The sequence below is a fragment of the Orcinus orca genome, chromosome 1, assembly GCF_937001465.1.
Source record: "Orcinus orca chromosome 1, mOrcOrc1.1, whole genome shotgun sequence".
Lineage (NCBI taxonomy): Eukaryota > Metazoa > Chordata > Mammalia > Artiodactyla > Delphinidae > Orcinus > Orcinus orca.
Genome location: NC_064559.1, coordinates 112,668,860 through 112,686,497, shown reverse-complemented (window position 1 = coordinate 112,686,497; position 17,638 = coordinate 112,668,860). Strand labels below are relative to the sequence as shown.

The following is a 17,638-nucleotide window of genomic DNA, read 5'->3' as shown; positions in this document are numbered from 1 at the left end:
ATACTTATTTCCAAAATCTCACTCAAAGAGAAATAAAAAAGCAAATGTTATTACCTGGGAAACTGGAGGTTCATGAAGGTCCAACTGAAGTCTCTGTACAACATCAGTAAAATCCTCAGCATGAAAACAAATCACATCTTTGGTTATGCGAGGTTGGTCACTCCTAAGATTAACAAAATTAAGCTTCAGAAACAAGCATCTCATAATGGAAAAAGGTGACAAATTTCAATCTTCCCGTTCCTGGAACTGCTATACTAGCAAAGAAATAGATGCATAACTCCTAAGGACAAAGTATACATTTGTTTCTTTAGTCAATTTAAAAAAAAATAAAACACCAATAAAGCATTTTTTTTCCAAAATTAAAATTAGTTGTTATAAAACTAAAACATTGATGACTAAAAACAGTTTTATTCTAAACTAGATGCATTTGAATCCTCTAACCACTTTGTCCCACCATCTCCATGCCACCCTATAATGTCATTATCAGGATGGAAAGAAATGGACAGAATACATCTCAGCCACACAACTGTCACACCTTCCAGCTTTCAAAGTAGAGAGGGGAAAAAAGCTAAATGATCTTTAACTTGAAATACTTAACCTGTGATTGAGCTATAATTCAATCAAACTCTAAGGTCAGATCAAACTCTACAGTAATATTGAAGGCCCTGAAGGCATAAAAACAAAGTAAAATACAGTTTTTAAACATGTTCTGAGCCTTGTTTAAACCGGGCCCCAACTGAGTATAAAAGGGTGCAACCTCTATGAAAAACAGTATAGCAGTTCCTCCCAAAATTAAAAAACAAATTACCATATGATCTAGCAATTCCACTTCTGGGTATATATCCAAAAGAATGAAAGCATGGACGTGAAGAGATATTTGTTCATAGCAGCCAAAAGGTGGAAGCAACCCAAGTGTCCACTGACAGATAAACGGACAAACAAAACGTGGCATATACATATAATGGAATACTATTCAGCCTTAAAAAGGAAATTATGACACATGGTACATGTGTACATGGTACAATATGGATGAACCTTGAGGATATCATGCTAACTGAAATAAGTCAATCACAAAAAGACAACAACTGTTTGATTCCACTTATATGAGGTATTTAAAGTAGTCAAATTCATAGAAACAGAAAGTAGAATGATGTTTACCAGGAACTGGGGGAGAGGAGAAAGGGAGTTATTGATTAATGGGTACAGAGTTACAGTTTTGCAAGATGAGAAAGTTCTAGAGATCTGCTTCACAACAACATGAATATACTTAACATTACTGAACTATACATTTAAAAATGGTTAAGATTTTAATTTTATTTTATGTGCATTTTACCGTAATTTTTAAAAAACTGTCCCCAACCTTTCAAATTGAGTCCACATTTTCTTAAGACATTAACCAATCTTGCAGCTGAGTTCCATTAACTTACCATTCACCAAACTGTACAGCTTTCAAAACCCCAACAGCAGCCGTACTCTGCCAGTCAAACCCCTGACCTACATGATCAGCATGAGCTCTTGTCCTATCTTCAAAGAGGACTTCACGGGGTTCACTGGTCCGAGGTAGGTACTGGAGATTTTTAATTTCATTCATTGATCTGTAGTTGATTTGGTTTTGAAACAAAGAGGGGGAAAAGAAGTATTAACAGCAGTAAGGCAAAAAGTCTACTAAAATGCCAAATTTTAAATAAGATGAGGGCTGAAAAGGGTTCAATGATTTCGATCATCAGCATTTAACACGCTATAGTGTAATGCTGAATGTGATTACCTTCTTCTCTCAGTATGTCACAATAATATAGAAGCTGTATCTTTGATTTGGCACAATTGTAGTGTTTGAATATATAAAATTTAGTTGTCTAGCAACAGAAAATACAACTCAGAGTTCAAGGCTGTTATGTCTCTTTACCCTGAGTCATTTTTAAGTCTCAAAACATTCTACTAGACTTAATTCAAGATGGCAACCTGAGCATCTACATGATCTCCTTTCACGTTAAAAGAGAAGTAAAAGGCTTCAAACTAATGTGGTAGGGGTGGGGGAGAATAGTAGGAGAATGGATGGGAGTATAGGTGAAACAGAACTGGCTATGAATTGATAACTGTTGATACTGAATACATGGGAGTTTATTATATTATCTTCTGCTTTTTTATGTGCTCAAATATAATATGAATATGAAGCAACAAATGAAAGGCATTAGTGAATGAACAAGAGCAACACATTTCTGGAAGGTAAAAAATGATTAAAAGTGTCTTGGACTAATGAAACTGAGCAGAGAAAGCCACAGGCCTAGACTATACAAGAAGGGAATGGCAGCTAAAGAGGCTAGTATGATGATAATGGACAGAAAGGAAGTAAGGTTGAGAAGGGAGCAAATAAAGTGAAATCTGCACATAAACCTGTCACGTGCCACCCTAGTGGTAGAAATTTGGACAGTCAGGCATTTACCCTCATGCAGAAGACTGTGGGTGACCCACCAGCATCCATCTCTCATCTTAATTTCTCTGAAAGAACTCTGATTTTTATTAGGTATCTGCTCCTACCCTATATGGAACCTCATTCACAAGCTCCAGAGGTAGATCCTGATGAGTTCTGGCAAACTACACTAAGCTCATTCCCCTTGCCAGTGAATGATTTAGGAATGAGCATGAACTGATCGATTCTGGCTAGCAATATGAGAGGAAATCTGCTAAGAATTCTGCAAAGCTTCCTGGCTCCTAAAAAAGAAGTAAAGGACAATCTCTTCTTCTTTTAGATATAACCAGATCCAGATGTGATACCTAGAACTGCTATAGCCATCCAGCAACCATAATGAAAGCCACTGTAAATACAAAGCCTAGGAAAGAGAATGACAGAGGAGAGAAAAGGAAAAGATGTTTCCTTGATGACAGCACTCAACCATTTGACTATATGATGCCTAGAGTCAACCCCTCTGAACTTCTTGAAATACAGGATAACATTTTATTTTATGAACCAGTCTGAATCAATTTTGTTGCCTGTAACCAAAAGCATCCTGATAAACTTTCAGCCAAAAAAATCCTGCATGTTCTTCCCTAAACACATTGAACTTACCATATGAATAGTACTAACGTAATCCTCTGGTATTTGGACATATCCTTTAATGCCCACTTCTATGCCTGTTAACTCTGAAGTGAAACCTATCTATTGACAAGCCTCACTGAAATATAAATAGAATGCCCAGTAAGCCCAATGCTGTGTTCCTAAATTCCAACGGGTCAACCAAGAATCACCAGATATGTGAAAACAGCCTACAGCAGCCTGACAAAGACCAAAAAATGCAATGCTGAAATGTAAGGATTTTGTCAGAAGACAAAAGTCAAGTAAATGTCCCGAAACTGAAAGCAAAAAGATAATAAGAAATACGAGGATAATCAAACTGAGGGATCTATTATTCAGCCAACAGTAGTTTCATAAAGGAATAATAGTGAAAATGAAGAGATTACTGAAGCAACTAAGCAAGAAAAATTCCCAGAAATGAAAGGAGATGTGAATCTTTCAGTTTAAGGTACCCACCAAACAACAAAAAGGATTAAAAAATAAGAATTAAAAGCCCAAAGACGTATCATTATGAAATTAAGCTTCCAGAGAGGAAAAGAAAATAGGTTACTTACAAAAGAAGAATAATTACACTGGCATTAAGACTTCTCATAAACAATATTAGATACCAGAAGACACTAGGGCAATGCTAAAAAAAATCCTAAGAGAAAATACATCCTCTGGACTATAGCTAAACTATCAATCATATTTAATGACAGAAAAAGATATTTTCAGACATATGATGACTCAATACCTTCCTTTTCGTAGAATATAACTTGAGTATGTGGTCAAGCAAGGAAAAGAAATAAACCCAGAAAGAAGACAACCACAGGTTAAGGCAGAAAAAACATCAAATGGTAGATAACTGTGAAATAAGCTTTTCACACTGAAGTAAGAAAACACAGAGCTCCAAAAGATTTCCAGGTAAAAAGTGATGAGTTAGAGCAGACAGTATGATTGAAATTCTGTATTCTTGAGGGTATGATAAAAGCAAAGAATGCAATGTAACTACCAACATTCTCCCCAAAAAGAGACTATATAAAAAAGCAACAGCCAAAAAAAAAAAAAAAGCAATCGCCAAAGTCATAGAGGAGAAGGTCAGTGTGATTCTAGAAAAAAGTAATGTATCTTAAGCAATAAACAGAATAGAAGATAATTAGGGATATGGTCAAGAGAAGTGTATGCTATCACCTCAAAAAAAGGCAATCAGAAACTACAGGAAGGACTTCCCTGGTGGCACAGTGGTTAAGAATCCGCCTGCCAATGCAAGGAACATGGGTTTGAGCCCTGGTCTGGGAAGAACCCACATGCCGCAGAGCAACTAAGCCCGTGCGCCACAACTACTGAGCCTGCACTCTAGAGCCCGCGAGCCACAACTACTGAGCCCACATGCCACAGCCACTGAAGCCCGCGTCCCTTGAGCCCATGCTCTGCAACAAGAGAAGCCACTGCAATAAGAAGCCCGCGCACTGCAACGAAAAGTAGCCCCCGCTTGCCGCAAACTAGAGAAAGCCCATGCGCAGCAACGAAGACCCAATGTAGCCAAAAATAAATAAATAAATTTATATTGAGAAAAACAAAGGAAACTACAGGAAAAACAGAATTAAAAAAAAAAAATCAGCATGATCCAAATATGAACGAAGTTAAAAAGTGGCATGATTTTCAGTATCTAGGTGAAATACAGAAAAGAAAGATCCTTTTGTATATTATTCCTTTGAGTGATAACAAACCACTGGAACCTTAGAATATGAATATTAGCCTATTAGATGGATCTGCAATAAACTTACCTACCCATAATATTTTAAATGCCATCTGCTGGCTTTCAAATATTAGAATACATCTATTGACAAAGCATATAAAGCCTAATTATGGTTTTAAAGCAGAATATGAATTAGCCTCAACAATGTATAAGCACAGCTGACAAAAAGTAGAAGGGAGAGGAAGAGGATAAAGTAAGGCTCATTTAGCTATTTGGAGAACCCATAAAGGGAATAAATCCCTATCTATTATACCAAGAAACTGACAAATTTCCTGTCAAACCCTTAAAACAAATAAAAAAAGGCATTAAAAACAGAAATTGTTTTTGCCTCTGGTAAAAAGGTGTTTGCTTCTGGAGAGAAAGGTGGCCAGGATTTTTCATTATAAACCCTACTATACTGTTTGATGTTTTAAAACCCTGTGCATATATTTCTTTAACTCTAGAGTTCATAAATTTAAAGATCATCTTCATTAGCAGTGCCCTGGATAAACAGACAGCTTCTCACATTAATTCCATCATTTTCAGCAACAGGGCATTCTCATTAATGCAAAAAGATGACATTACTTTTTAAGTTTTGATGTATTCACTCTAATTCAAAGTGCTTTTGAATGCCCCTCTTAAGAACATTTAATCCCAACAGAAATAAAATTTGATAGCACCTCAGATTAGTTGAGAAATAATAAATTATTAAACAAATGATGTTGCTACAACCGCCTAATTACTTGGAAAGAATGTTAAACTAAATTTCTCCCTCTATACTGAAATCAATACCAGGTAGATAAAATATGTAAATACTGAAATCACAGATGTACTAGGAGAAAATGTAGGTATTTTATAACACTAAATGAGAGAAGGCCTTTCTAAGTTTGCCACTAAAAAAGAAACCTCAGAGGAAAAGACAGATCTGACAACACATAAATAAAACTCTCTGTGAGTAAAGAAAAAAGAAACTGAAAAAAATTATGAGTAAAGAAAAAACATAAGCTAAAAGAAAAAAATGAGAAAAACCTGTAACGTAAGAAAAAAATAGTTAATAGTTACAATACATAGGGATTTTTACAAACGAAAAATATCCCAATAGAAATATGAGTAAAGAAAATTAAGAGGGAATCACAAAAGAAGAAATACAAACGCCTCAAAGAAAAACAAATTAGAATAACACATTTTTGTCCAATCAGATCAACAAAGTTAAAGAGAATGTTAGTGGAGAGTATGGGGGAAAGGGTACTATTTTACTATATGGGTGGGAATATAAATTGGTACATTTCTGGAAGTCAATTAGAAATGTATATATACTTTGAGCCTTTAGTAATTTCCACTAAGAAATAAGCATGCACATGGCACAAAGATATTATCTACCTACCTACCTATCAACCAACCACCCAGCTGGCCACAATCAATGATGTGCCATACATTTTTAACAATTGGCTTTAGCAGAGGAGATGGCTCATTTGTAGCTGATATGCTGATTTGTGTGGTATAAATACTCACAACATGGCCAATTTCAAGTTACTAATGTGACCTCACTCAATGTGGAATTGCGAGGCTAATAATGCCCTGTAAGCTGGTACAAACTGGCTCCAGCATACCACTGTCATGTCTGTCAAAACACCATTTATATTGAAAACAATTTACACTAATAAAGAATTGGTTAGGGCTTCCCTGGTGGCGCAGTGGTTAAGAATCCGCCTGCCAACGCAGGGGACACAGGTTTGAGCCCTGGTCCAGGAAGATCCCACATGTCACAGAGCAACTAAGCCCTGTGCCACAACTACTGAGCCCGCGCTCTAGAGCCCACGCACCACAACTACTGAAGCCTGCAGGCCTAGAGCCCATGCTCTGCAACGAGGAGCCACCACAATGAGAAGCCCATGCACCGCAAAGAGGAGGAGCCCCCGCTCGCTGCAACTAGAGAAAGCCCACATGCAGCAATGAAGACCCAAAACAGCCAAAAATAAATAAATTTATTTAAAAAAATAAAGAATTGGTTAAATACAGTCAAAACTACATAGTCATTTAGAAATGATGATATGGCTGCATCTTAATATAACATGTAAACCTAAGGGGGGAAAAAAACAAGTTTTAAAGTAAACATCATGTAAAGAATGAGTTAATCTGTGTAAAAAGAAAATTTATGAGTATATATGGACCAAAATTGGAAAGGTTAATGTGCCTAAATGGGTGGGATTATAGATATTTTTTGCCTTTTTACTTTTTTCTATTATCATTTTTTTTTAAGTTTATAATAATCAGGAAACAAACAATGGTCATTTCCTTTTGGGAAGGATTATAGAATAAAAAATGTATGCAATACTTAAGAATTTAGAATATCAACATTCATCATCATGATGTACAAAAACTGCTATGGTCTAGCAATGTACAGAAGTTTTGGTTTACTGCCATGTTCTACCATGCCACCACCTTGCATTCATAAATAGTTTTTACAAAGTATTTTCATGATTATCTCAAGTACCTAAGGTTATTCCATACTTAGCTCTAGTATTTATTCTCCTATGAGCTTTAAGGTAAGGTCTAGCCTAGTCCATTAAAACTCAGTTTTGGGTACTTATTGTGAGTTGCTATTTTTTGAGTTGCTAATTTTCAGTCCCATTAAATGAGATTTTTTCATAGTCCTGGAATAAGTTAATCTACATTTGTTTTAAACAAAATAAATTTGTCTGAAACAATGTTAGGCCAATATGAATTGCTGTAGGAGAATACATCATTGGTTTCATTCAGTAAATACTGATCACTTGCTATGTTAATGAAGACAGAAGAATTAGACTGTCCTCAAAAAGGTTAAAATTTATAGTAAAAACCAAAAACATGTAAACAGATCATTAATGAACAGAATGATGTGTGAGCACAGAGAAGAGAATGACTAAGTCTAAGGGAACAAAGAAAAGCTTCACAAAGGAAGTGACATCCAAGATAAGTTCTGAAAATTCGATAAGAGTTTGCCAGGTAGAGAGGAAGATGGAGGAGGGGATGCCATTCCAAGTAAAAAGAGCAGTGCAAAAGCACAGAGTTGTGAAAGACCATGGTTTGGAAACTGAATTCAGCATGACTGGAGCAGACTAAAAGCAGATACACCTAGAAGAGATACTGTCAGGGCCAGATTAGAAAAGATCCTTGTAATCCACACAAAGGAGTTTAGACCTTTATCTTACAGGCAGTTAGGATCAGGTTTTAAGAAAAGAAGTGAAAATTAAATTTGTTTTTTTGGAAGGATGCCTCACTCTGGTAACTGTGTAATGAGTTCACTGGACTAAGGAACTGACGGCTGGAAGATTTACTTAAGATAGCTCTTCAAATAATTTAGAAAAATGGTTTTGAAACTGTGCTCAAGTCTCAATCATCTCTATAAGCAACCAACTAAAAAAAAGTGCTTCTGTTTATTTGAGAAAAATAAATGTTTACCGTCGTCTTTTGAAGGGTGACTTTGGCATATCTGCTGTAGGGATCATCTGCTCTCCTGGCCTTACCCACATGATAGGCCCATCATCACTCTGGGACCTACACTGGAGTCGAAGGCTAGAAAGTGTACCCCAGGGCAAAGTCATCTGGAAGTCAGAAGAATAAGTCACGTTAAAAAAAATTTTTAGACTATTTACAAGTTAACCCCTCACACCCAAAAGAAAGCTCTAAGGAGGTTATTTTGTGTGTGTGTATGAAGAAAAAAATGTATTAGACAGTAATTTATATGTAAAAAAGAATAATTGAAGTTAAGTATTTTATACCAATAATTTTCTAAACATTTCTACTCAAAACATTGGATAAAAAAATTTTAATAGATAAGATTAGCTTAAAACTTTTTAATGGAAAGTGTCCATTTAAGTAACGATCAGAACTTTAATAACCTGGAAAACACTCACTTTCAGAAATGGTGATTCTTCTAACATATCAAGGAACTCTGGGAAATAATCACCAACTTCTTCATCTACTGCTCCAACAAGACTTATCTGCCGCATAGGACCTGCTCGGTAGGTGCCACAGCAGTATGTCCTGTTGACCTGAGATAAAATGAAAGAGGGGGGAGAAAGGACTGAAGTACACTATAACGTAAGAATCAGGATAGGGTATTATTTCCAATGTTGCTATTTCTTCTACATACTAAGAATTCAACGGTCAGTACCTTGGATAAAGTCAATAGTTACAGAAAGGCACCCTAGCACACTGACAAATACATTGCTATATGAACCATAAACAGAAATTTCAAGGTGAAAGTTAGTCCATGGTCCAACGTCTCAAGGAAATACTGAAAACATTAAGATAAACTTCTCTGAGAATGATGATTTTTGAACTTTGTAAACACTTTCAAGTGATCTTTATAAGGAAAAAAAATCAGTAAATAAACAGTTAAACTGACAGGGCAGGGAAAAAAAATAGACTATTGTCAAATTAATCTTCCATATTCATTTTGTACTCCCTAGCTTGAAAGCCTTCACATCAGGCCAGATACCAGGTTGACTGTTATTAAATCCAATCTCCCAGTACTTCCATATAAGATCCTCCACCCTAGGCAGGCTGATATTTTTCTCTAACCAACTTATGCCATACTTGTATCCATCTGTAGTGATTTTTCTCTTGAATCTGCCCTTCTTGGAATGTCCTCTTTTCTGTCAACCTAAATCTTAACTTTCAAAGATGAGTTCAAGATTTTTCTTCTGAAAGCCTTCCTGATCTCCCTTGATAATCTAATGTTACCTGCAAGCATAGACATTTTCTCTGTACCAACTCTAGTAAACTTAGGGCATATTCTATACAAATTTGCAGCCCAGGGAATCTTAACTTTCAAACAGAATCTACCAAGTGATTCAATACAAGCTGATATTATTCTTCTAGTCATTTTCATGTATGTTCTTAATATTCCTACCTCCAATTCGGAATGAATGTTTCTCAAATGTAGAGACAGATCCTGTGCATACAGATGACTAGACTAAAAATGCTGGATTCTAACCAGGATTTCCACCTTGGATCAGTAACCTAGCATTTTCTACCTCAGGTAAGATGCAGATTAGGTTGAAAAGCCTAACATACAATTATACATTTAAATGATGGGTTTCTATTGAAGAGTCAAAAAAAATTTTTTTTTAAGAATCACTTCTTATTGTTTCAAATACCACCTCTTTTGCCTCAATAGAAAGCATAAATGACTGTCTAGTATTTCTTACACAGTTCTTTAGTGCTAGTTTTTTAGCAGCATTTTCAGAATCATCCCACTGTTTTTTTTTTTCCATAGACAATTTAATGTCATCCCACACATACACTCACACCAAAAAAAGGTCTGAGATCTTGTTATCAAATAGCAGAGATTTCTTAATTCCTTACAAATCTTTCCCCAAAAATCTCTTTAGGTGATCCTTAAACAGCAACCGCCCAGGCCAGAATTACCTTGCATATAATTGTATGAATTACCTTCCATTTGTTTGTATGATCATCATGCTGTTAAAAGCCAGGGGAGGCAGTCTGGGAAAGAGGATGATTATGGGATATAGAGATAAGGAAGCTTTTCTAAGTAAGCATTATTGTAACCTTTCTAAGCCAAGCACCCTAAAACAAGCAGAATTTAACTTTAGTACAAGTTCTAGGAATAGTATGCTTTCAGGGCTAATAAAAGAAATACCAGTCTCCTCCAAATACCTCCCCCCAACTATTCCCAATTATCAGAAATTCCTTCCAACAAAGGCTTTCAAGCTATGTGGTAAATGTCCTAAAGATGTGTCACAATTTAAATCTCACATAACTTAAGAGACCGATCTTTAAGAAGTACACTGCCATGTGGTAGTTTTCACCAACTTATGTGGCCTACTAGCTTTGAGACTATACAACTCTTAATGCATTATTAATTTGAAGGAATTCACATTACTTTAAATTCTGCACACAAAGTGAGACTGAATAAACATTTTTATACAGTACTCTGAGATTACCTAAATTTAAGTACCACTAAATTCAATAGCACTGAACTCGAAGACAACGTAAAAATGCAAACACCTAGGATAATTAATATGTGACATGAATAAACATAAAGCATCCTTTCCTATTTGGAAAGAAAGTAAACCTGAAGAGGAGAAACTGCTGAATTTATGTTTGCTGAGTCTAGAAATAATCAGCCATTCAATTGTGGCCAAAAAAAAGGTAATAGATAGATACTGATTAACAGTATCTATCACTTGTATAAAATAATTTAACAAATGTTAATGTTTGTGATATATTTAAAAAACTAACAGCACAAGTTAGAAGATGGACAACATTTATGGCCAGAAATTCAACATGTACCAACTGTGTGACACTAATGCCAAACAAGCAAATTACTAACTATCCCCAGTATCTATTCTACCCCCCCCCCCTTTTTTTTTTAAGTAACAGAACTTCTTGGGCATATAGCTGCTTGGCAACTAAGTGTGGTCTATGACTAAGTTCTGGCCAATGAGATGTTAGCACAAGTCACATATGCAATTTCTAGAGCATATGTAATTAAGTGGCTTGCTCTCCATTTCCTCTTACTCTCTTCTGAGGGCCAAGTTCAACCATGCACATGACAACACCAAAGGAAATGGCAAAACTTAAAGACAGAAGGAAAGGAGAATCCAAGATGACATCATGGAACAGAGCTGCTTACCTCTGGGCTTGTTACTTGAGAAAGAAACTTATTTTGTCCTAGCTACTGTATGTGCAATCTCTTTGTTACGGTGGTTTAGCCTATATCTTGTATACTTTGTACTAAGGGAGGCAATACTCCATATTGCACAGATGACACCTGGAGCATTATCTCCTGCTCTGGGCTAAAAAAAAAAAAAGTCTATTACAAGAGCACACCCGAAAGAGAACAATCAAGATGATTAGTGACTTGGAAATCATACAGATTGGAGGAAGAGTGATGAAATTAAAAATATTTCAAAAGTATTTGACTTGAAATGATTAAAGTGGGGACACAATAATCTTCAAATACTTGGAAGCTTATCACAGAAGAGTAGACTTATATAGCCTTAAATAAAGAACAAGAATTACAGGAAAGCCAGTATCATTCATTTAATAAAAGTTTACTGTATATTATATGCAGACACTGTCCTAAACACAGATACAGCAAACCAGACCCATCCTTGGCCCCTGGAAATTTACAGTCTAGTAGAGAGAGGCATATACTAAACAAATATTTAATTATAAACTGTGACAAGTCTTCAGGCACTTGTAGGACACTATAAAAGGGAACACGGGATGCTGATCTAGGGGATAAACTGTTCCTCAAAGTAACACTGAATTAAAATTTGTAGAACAAGTTTAACGGAAATAAAATCCCTTAAGCATCACCCTTTCCAGGGTCTAGAAAAAAGCTAGTGATGCTAAACACAGAAAACAAAAGAGAAAAACGAAGATGAGACTGGAGAAACAAGCTGTGGCTGGATTATGGAAAGCCTTGAAGACCACATTAAGAATTGGGGGAATCACTGAAGGATCTAAAGTAGTAAAAGGAAAGTTAATAGATTTGCCTTTGTTTTTTTAGGGGGTGTCGGGGGCTTGGGGGTTGTTTTTGTTTTCTCAACAGGACACTGAAAGAGAAATGACTAGTTAGGAGGTTTCTGTAATATTCCAAATAAGAAACAACCAACTAAGCTAATAACAGTGGAGTTGATTTTTTAAAGATTTGAAAAATAACCATAAGATAAAATTGTAAGGACTTGGAGAAAGTTAGATATGATAGAGAAAAGAAAGGAGTGTCAAGGATGTCTTGCAGGTTCTGCCCTTTGCAACCACATAGAGAAAGCACTCTTCCTACTGGAGGAGAGGACCAAGTTTGGGTGGGGAGGTGGTATCTTCAGTTTGGGACATAATGAGCTTGAAGTGTGTAGTAGGCAAAATAACGGCTCCCAAAGATATCCAGGTCTTCATCCCTAGAACCTGTGACTGTTACCTTATATGGCAAAAGGACTTTTCAGCTGTGAATAAATTAAGAATTTGGAGATGGCAAGATATCCTGGGTTATCCAGGTGAGCCCAAACGTAATCACAGTTGTCATAAGGAAGCAGAGGGAGATTTCACCACAGAGAGAAGGTGACTTGGTGATAGAAGCTGAGACTGTATTGATGCACTTTGAAGATGGAGGAAGGGAACACAAGCCAGAAAATAAAGATGGCCACTAGAAGTGGCCGGGGGGGGCACAAACAAACAAAAACCCCACAAAACAAAAAAGCAAGCAAACAAACAAACAAAAAGATTCTCCTTCAGAGCCTTCAGAACTGTAAGAGACTAAATTTTTGTTGTCTTAAGGTACTATGTTTGTGGTAATTTGCTGAAATCAGAAGAGATGGGTACTGAGGTTACAAATCCTAGTCATTGTCAGTAATCGGAACTTTAGTCTTAAGAGAGACCTGACTAGAGAAAATATGGAGTCCAAAGAACAGGGGTCTTGGAAAGCTCCAAATTAAAAAAAAAAAAAGGGAAAGAAAAGTTGACAAAAAACAATGTAAAGGAGTTGTTAAGTGGTCAGAGAGGTTCGAAGAAAACCAAGAGAGCGCAGTATCATGAAAGTCAAAGTAAGAAAATACCTCAGGAGGAATTTGGTCAAAATGCTGCTGAGACTTCTACTATGATGCAGATATAAAATGCCCACTGGTGACCTTAGCAAGAGATGTTTCAGATAAATTATAAGGGCAGAAACCAAACTGATGTGGAGATATGAGGAAATGGAGACAGCAAGTGTAGACAATTCTTTCAAGAAGTTTGGCTGTGAAAGTAAGAAGAGTTTGTAGTTAGAGGGGGAAATAGGATCAAGGGAGAATTAAGATGGAAAGACTGAGCAACCCTCCATAGGTTGTATAAGCTTTCACCAGCAATATAAGAAAGTATGTATTGCCCCATAACCCCATTAACAGGATGTTATAAAATTTTTGGAGTTTAACAAATAAGTAAAAACTGGCATCTTAGTAGTTTTAATTTCATTTTCTTAGGAATGAAGTTGTATGTCTTTTCAGATAAGAGGATTAAAGGGCCATTTGTATTTCTTTTTCTGTGAAATGTCCATTTACAATGCTTGCTTATTTTTATACTGTGTTGCTAGTATTTCTCTTATCCATTTCTAGAGCTCTTTACAGTTTAGGAAGGTTAATTATCTGTCGGTGATATGAATTTATCTTTTGACCTTGTTTACAGTGATTTTTGTTTTTGTTTTGGTCATAGTTAGAAAGACCTTTGCCACTTAAAAGTTGTAAAAGAATTCCTTCATGTTTTCTTACATTTATGTCTCCATTTTCTACATTTAAATCTTTGATCCCATTTGGAATTTACTGCGGTATACAGTGATATGAATACTAAGATAAATTCTAGATATCCTGATGTCCCAACACTACCTTCTCTTGCCACCAATGATTTGAGATGCTATCATTTTTATATATCACATGCCTATATGTATTTGGGTCTATTTCTGGACTTTTCTGCTTCACTGAACAATGTTCATAAATTAGTATACACTTATTTAATAATTAAATCTTTAGAATGTATTGGTATCTGATAGGGCACTCCTCCATCATTGCTTTTCTTTTTCAAAGTTTTCCTGGCTGTTCTTGTCTGTTTATTTTTTCATACAAACTTCCAAGTCAGGTGACTGTCCCAGAACAAAACAACTATTGGTATTTTTATTGGGATTATGTTCAATTTATAATTTAGGGGAAATCATCATTTTGATGTTGGTTCTTCTTAGTCCAAGAATGTGCTATATCTTTCCATTTATGTATTCTCTTGTGTGATGTTTTAATGCTAACACAAAGAGTTTGGTAAAGGTGAAGAAGACTGCTAGTTAAACAAGGCAGACGGAACATATGATTTATTTATATTCCTTATCAAAACCCCACTCAAGTGAGAGTAAAATAGAAAGCCTATAAATTCCAGAAGCTCAGACAGAATAGAAGCAAAAATGATAGATACAAGCTATCAAAACATTTTTTGAAGGTTAAAAAAACGTACAGGGGAATTAGCAGATGGAGAACTTTGAACACTGAGTACCTGTATAGAAGATACCCAAAAAGCAAGTTCGTGCTACAAAATCATGGAAAGGCTAAGTATCACAGAAGGTGGGTAACCAGGCATAGAACTAAAACAAAGGAGATGGGTTTGAAATCTGTTTAAGAGTCAGTAAGACCCCTCCACTTACTTACCTTCCACCTCCCCCTCCTATACTCTTTCTTATCCTACCTATTTTGTGGAGAAAGTTAACCAGAAGACTATAGAAACAAAAATACCAGGCACAAGTATGGAAGAGACCCAGTATACTGAAAAGAGGGAATTAAAATTCCATATATTTTAACGATGAAATCACCTACCTACTTTCATAGTTCAGCTCCAAGAATTCTAGCAGACAAGGATATAAGCTACTCTGCTCCTCTGGCAAAAATGTGGTGGACTCTCAGCTGTAAAAATTAAAAGCCCCAAAGAAAAGACCTCTAAATGCTGATATTGGGAGCTTTTCTACAATGATATGGCCAGATTCCCTACCCAGTCATCAAATGATAAGTCCTATTATAAGTCCTACAGAGTTTCTAATCAGTTTTGTACTGACTCATATCTAAATATAAACAGATCACCAGATGTTTGAAGAAAATAACTAACATAAACAGAAGATTAAGACAAGCAAAAAACGAACTTGATGAAACAGAGACACCTTAGAGCATAAAAGAAAATTTCAAAACAAGAATAATTAATATCATCAGAGAGATCAAAGAAGACATTGCATCCATGAAATAAAAACAGGAAAGTTATTTTTTTAATGAAAAAAACAAAAAATAAGAACAAGCTCTTAAATTCAAAGTATTACAGCTGAAATAAACAACAGGAGAAAAAGAAGATAGTAAAATCTCCCCAGAAAGTAGAATAAAAAGACAAAGAAAAATAAAAGGAACGATAAGAAAATTAAAGGTTTAGCCAGGAGGCCTAACACCCAACTCAAAAGTTTTAGAAAAAGAAGACAGGAAAACTGAGGTAAGGAAATTAACAAAGAAATAATAGAAAATTTACCCAAATGGAAGGATATGCATTCCCACGTTGAAAAAACCTAAACGTTCAACAGAGTGAATTAAAAAAAGACTCATTCCAATGAGATCTGAGAAAATCACAGAGGTTGCAGGTTGCTTTCAACTACACTGGTGATGCTTTATGCCTTGGGCCAGGCGGCAAGAACACAGGTTTTTGTTATTATTCTTTACCCCTCTTTATATGTCTGAAATATTTCGTAAATTAAAAATCAAAAAACAAAAAAAAAAAAGACCCATTTAAAGACACATTATTCTCAATGTTTTGAAATTTTATAGGAAAGAGATTTTGAAACTTCCAGAGAGAAAAAAACAGGACAACTTGACATTGGATTTCTCAGTAGCAGCACTAGAAGCTTAAATAAAGACAGTGGAGTAACACCTTTTATCTGCAGAAAAATGACCTCCAACCTAGAATTCCACACCTATCTGAACGACCAATCAAATGTAATGGTAGAAGAAAGTCTTTTCAGACATGTGAGGTCTCATCTGAGTAACTGAAATGAGGCAACAGAATAGTCATGGAATCCCAGAAGAGGAGAAAAAGGCAAACAGAAATCCCAGGATATACATGTATAGGATACGTGGGATATATACAAGATATACCAATACATCTCAGGATAGACCTCTAAATATATTCTTACTTCAACGCAGTAATATTACAAAACTGTAAACATGTTAAATGTCCAAATACAGGAGAATAAAGTGATATAGTCAAACAACAAAAAATATATAGTGGTTAAAATGAATGAACTAACTAGAATTACATGTATCAACATAATTCTCAAAAGCAATGTTGAACCAAAGCAATCTGTAGAATGATACATGCAGTATACTATTTATGAAGTGTTAAATCACACAAAATTGTTATATACAGTTTATACATTCATATATGCATAGCAAACTATTAGAAGATATATAGAAATGATAAACCTCATATTCAGAATAAAGACTGACTTCTGGGGAGAAAAAAACCATTCTTTTAATAAAAATAAAGGAAACATATAAAGCAGGAATTCACTTAAAATCATGTGCAATTTTCTTTGTATGGGAATGGAAGGGGTAAAGATGGGATGGCGGTGAGTTAAGGTCCTAAGCAAATGGGTATAGAGTTTCTGTTTGGGATGATGAAAAAGTCCTAGAAATGGATAGTCGTGATGGTTGCACAACACTGCAGAAGTATTTAATGCCCGTGAATACTTTAAAATAGTTAAATAGTAAATTTCATGCTATATATACTTTGTGACAATTTTTTTAAAATCCTAAACAAGGTGAGGGATAGAATCCAGAACACAGGCAGAAGGATTAACTTCTGAGGAGGAGGTGAGATAGCTTCTCTACCGTTAACAGGAGGGAATGCAGAAAAGATGTATACAGACAAAAAGTCTAAACAATCATCATGAAGAAAAGGCAAGCAAGTTGACCAAAGAAAAGAAGTTTCCTACACAATGTTGAGGGCCCACTGGAGGCCTTATGAAACGTTATGAAGAGACAAGCTCCTGAATAAATATCAATCCAAAACTGATTTTCAAAAACATTTGCACTAGGTAGAAGTTAGACAAGATTATCTCCAAAAGCCCTTGGTTTATGATTCTATGAAATTCTAAGAGGATTGTATCTACTGGTCAAATGAAGGGAATGTGAGTATTGGTAGATGGCATACAGCTTAAAACAGTGTTTCTTAAACTTGCCTGATCATAGGAATTGAATCACTTGAGGTATTTATCTCAGGCGTCACTCCAGACTTAATGAATCAAAATTTCCAGGAATGGAACCTGAGATTCTAAATATGTGTTTGGAACTAGCAAC

General features: G+C 35.5%; 1 protein-coding gene and 1 long non-coding RNA gene across 3 annotated transcripts in view; one reads left to right on the top strand and one right to left on the bottom strand.

Moving 5' to 3' along the window:
• RSBN1 (round spermatid basic protein 1) overlaps nt 1-17,638 on the bottom strand; it is a 43,126-nt gene that overhangs the window by 5,220 nt on the left and 20,268 nt on the right. For both annotated transcript variants that reach the window (XM_033435722.2, XM_004263200.3), the window contains 4 exons: nt 8,684-8,821; nt 8,229-8,371; nt 1,428-1,595; nt 55-163 (listed from right to left, as the gene is read on the bottom strand). In XM_033435722.2, the coding sequence (XP_033291613.1) occupies nt 55-163; nt 1,428-1,595; nt 8,229-8,371; nt 8,684-8,821 (558 nt within the window). The remainder of the gene's footprint in view (nt 1-54; nt 164-1,427; nt 1,596-8,228; nt 8,372-8,683; nt 8,822-17,638) is intronic.
• Nucleotides 1,447-12,965, top strand: LOC117202908 (uncharacterized). The gene is made up of 3 exons (XR_004485440.2): nt 1,447-1,560; nt 8,690-8,791; nt 11,327-12,965. It is a non-coding gene; the product is annotated as an uncharacterized LOC117202908 (long non-coding RNA).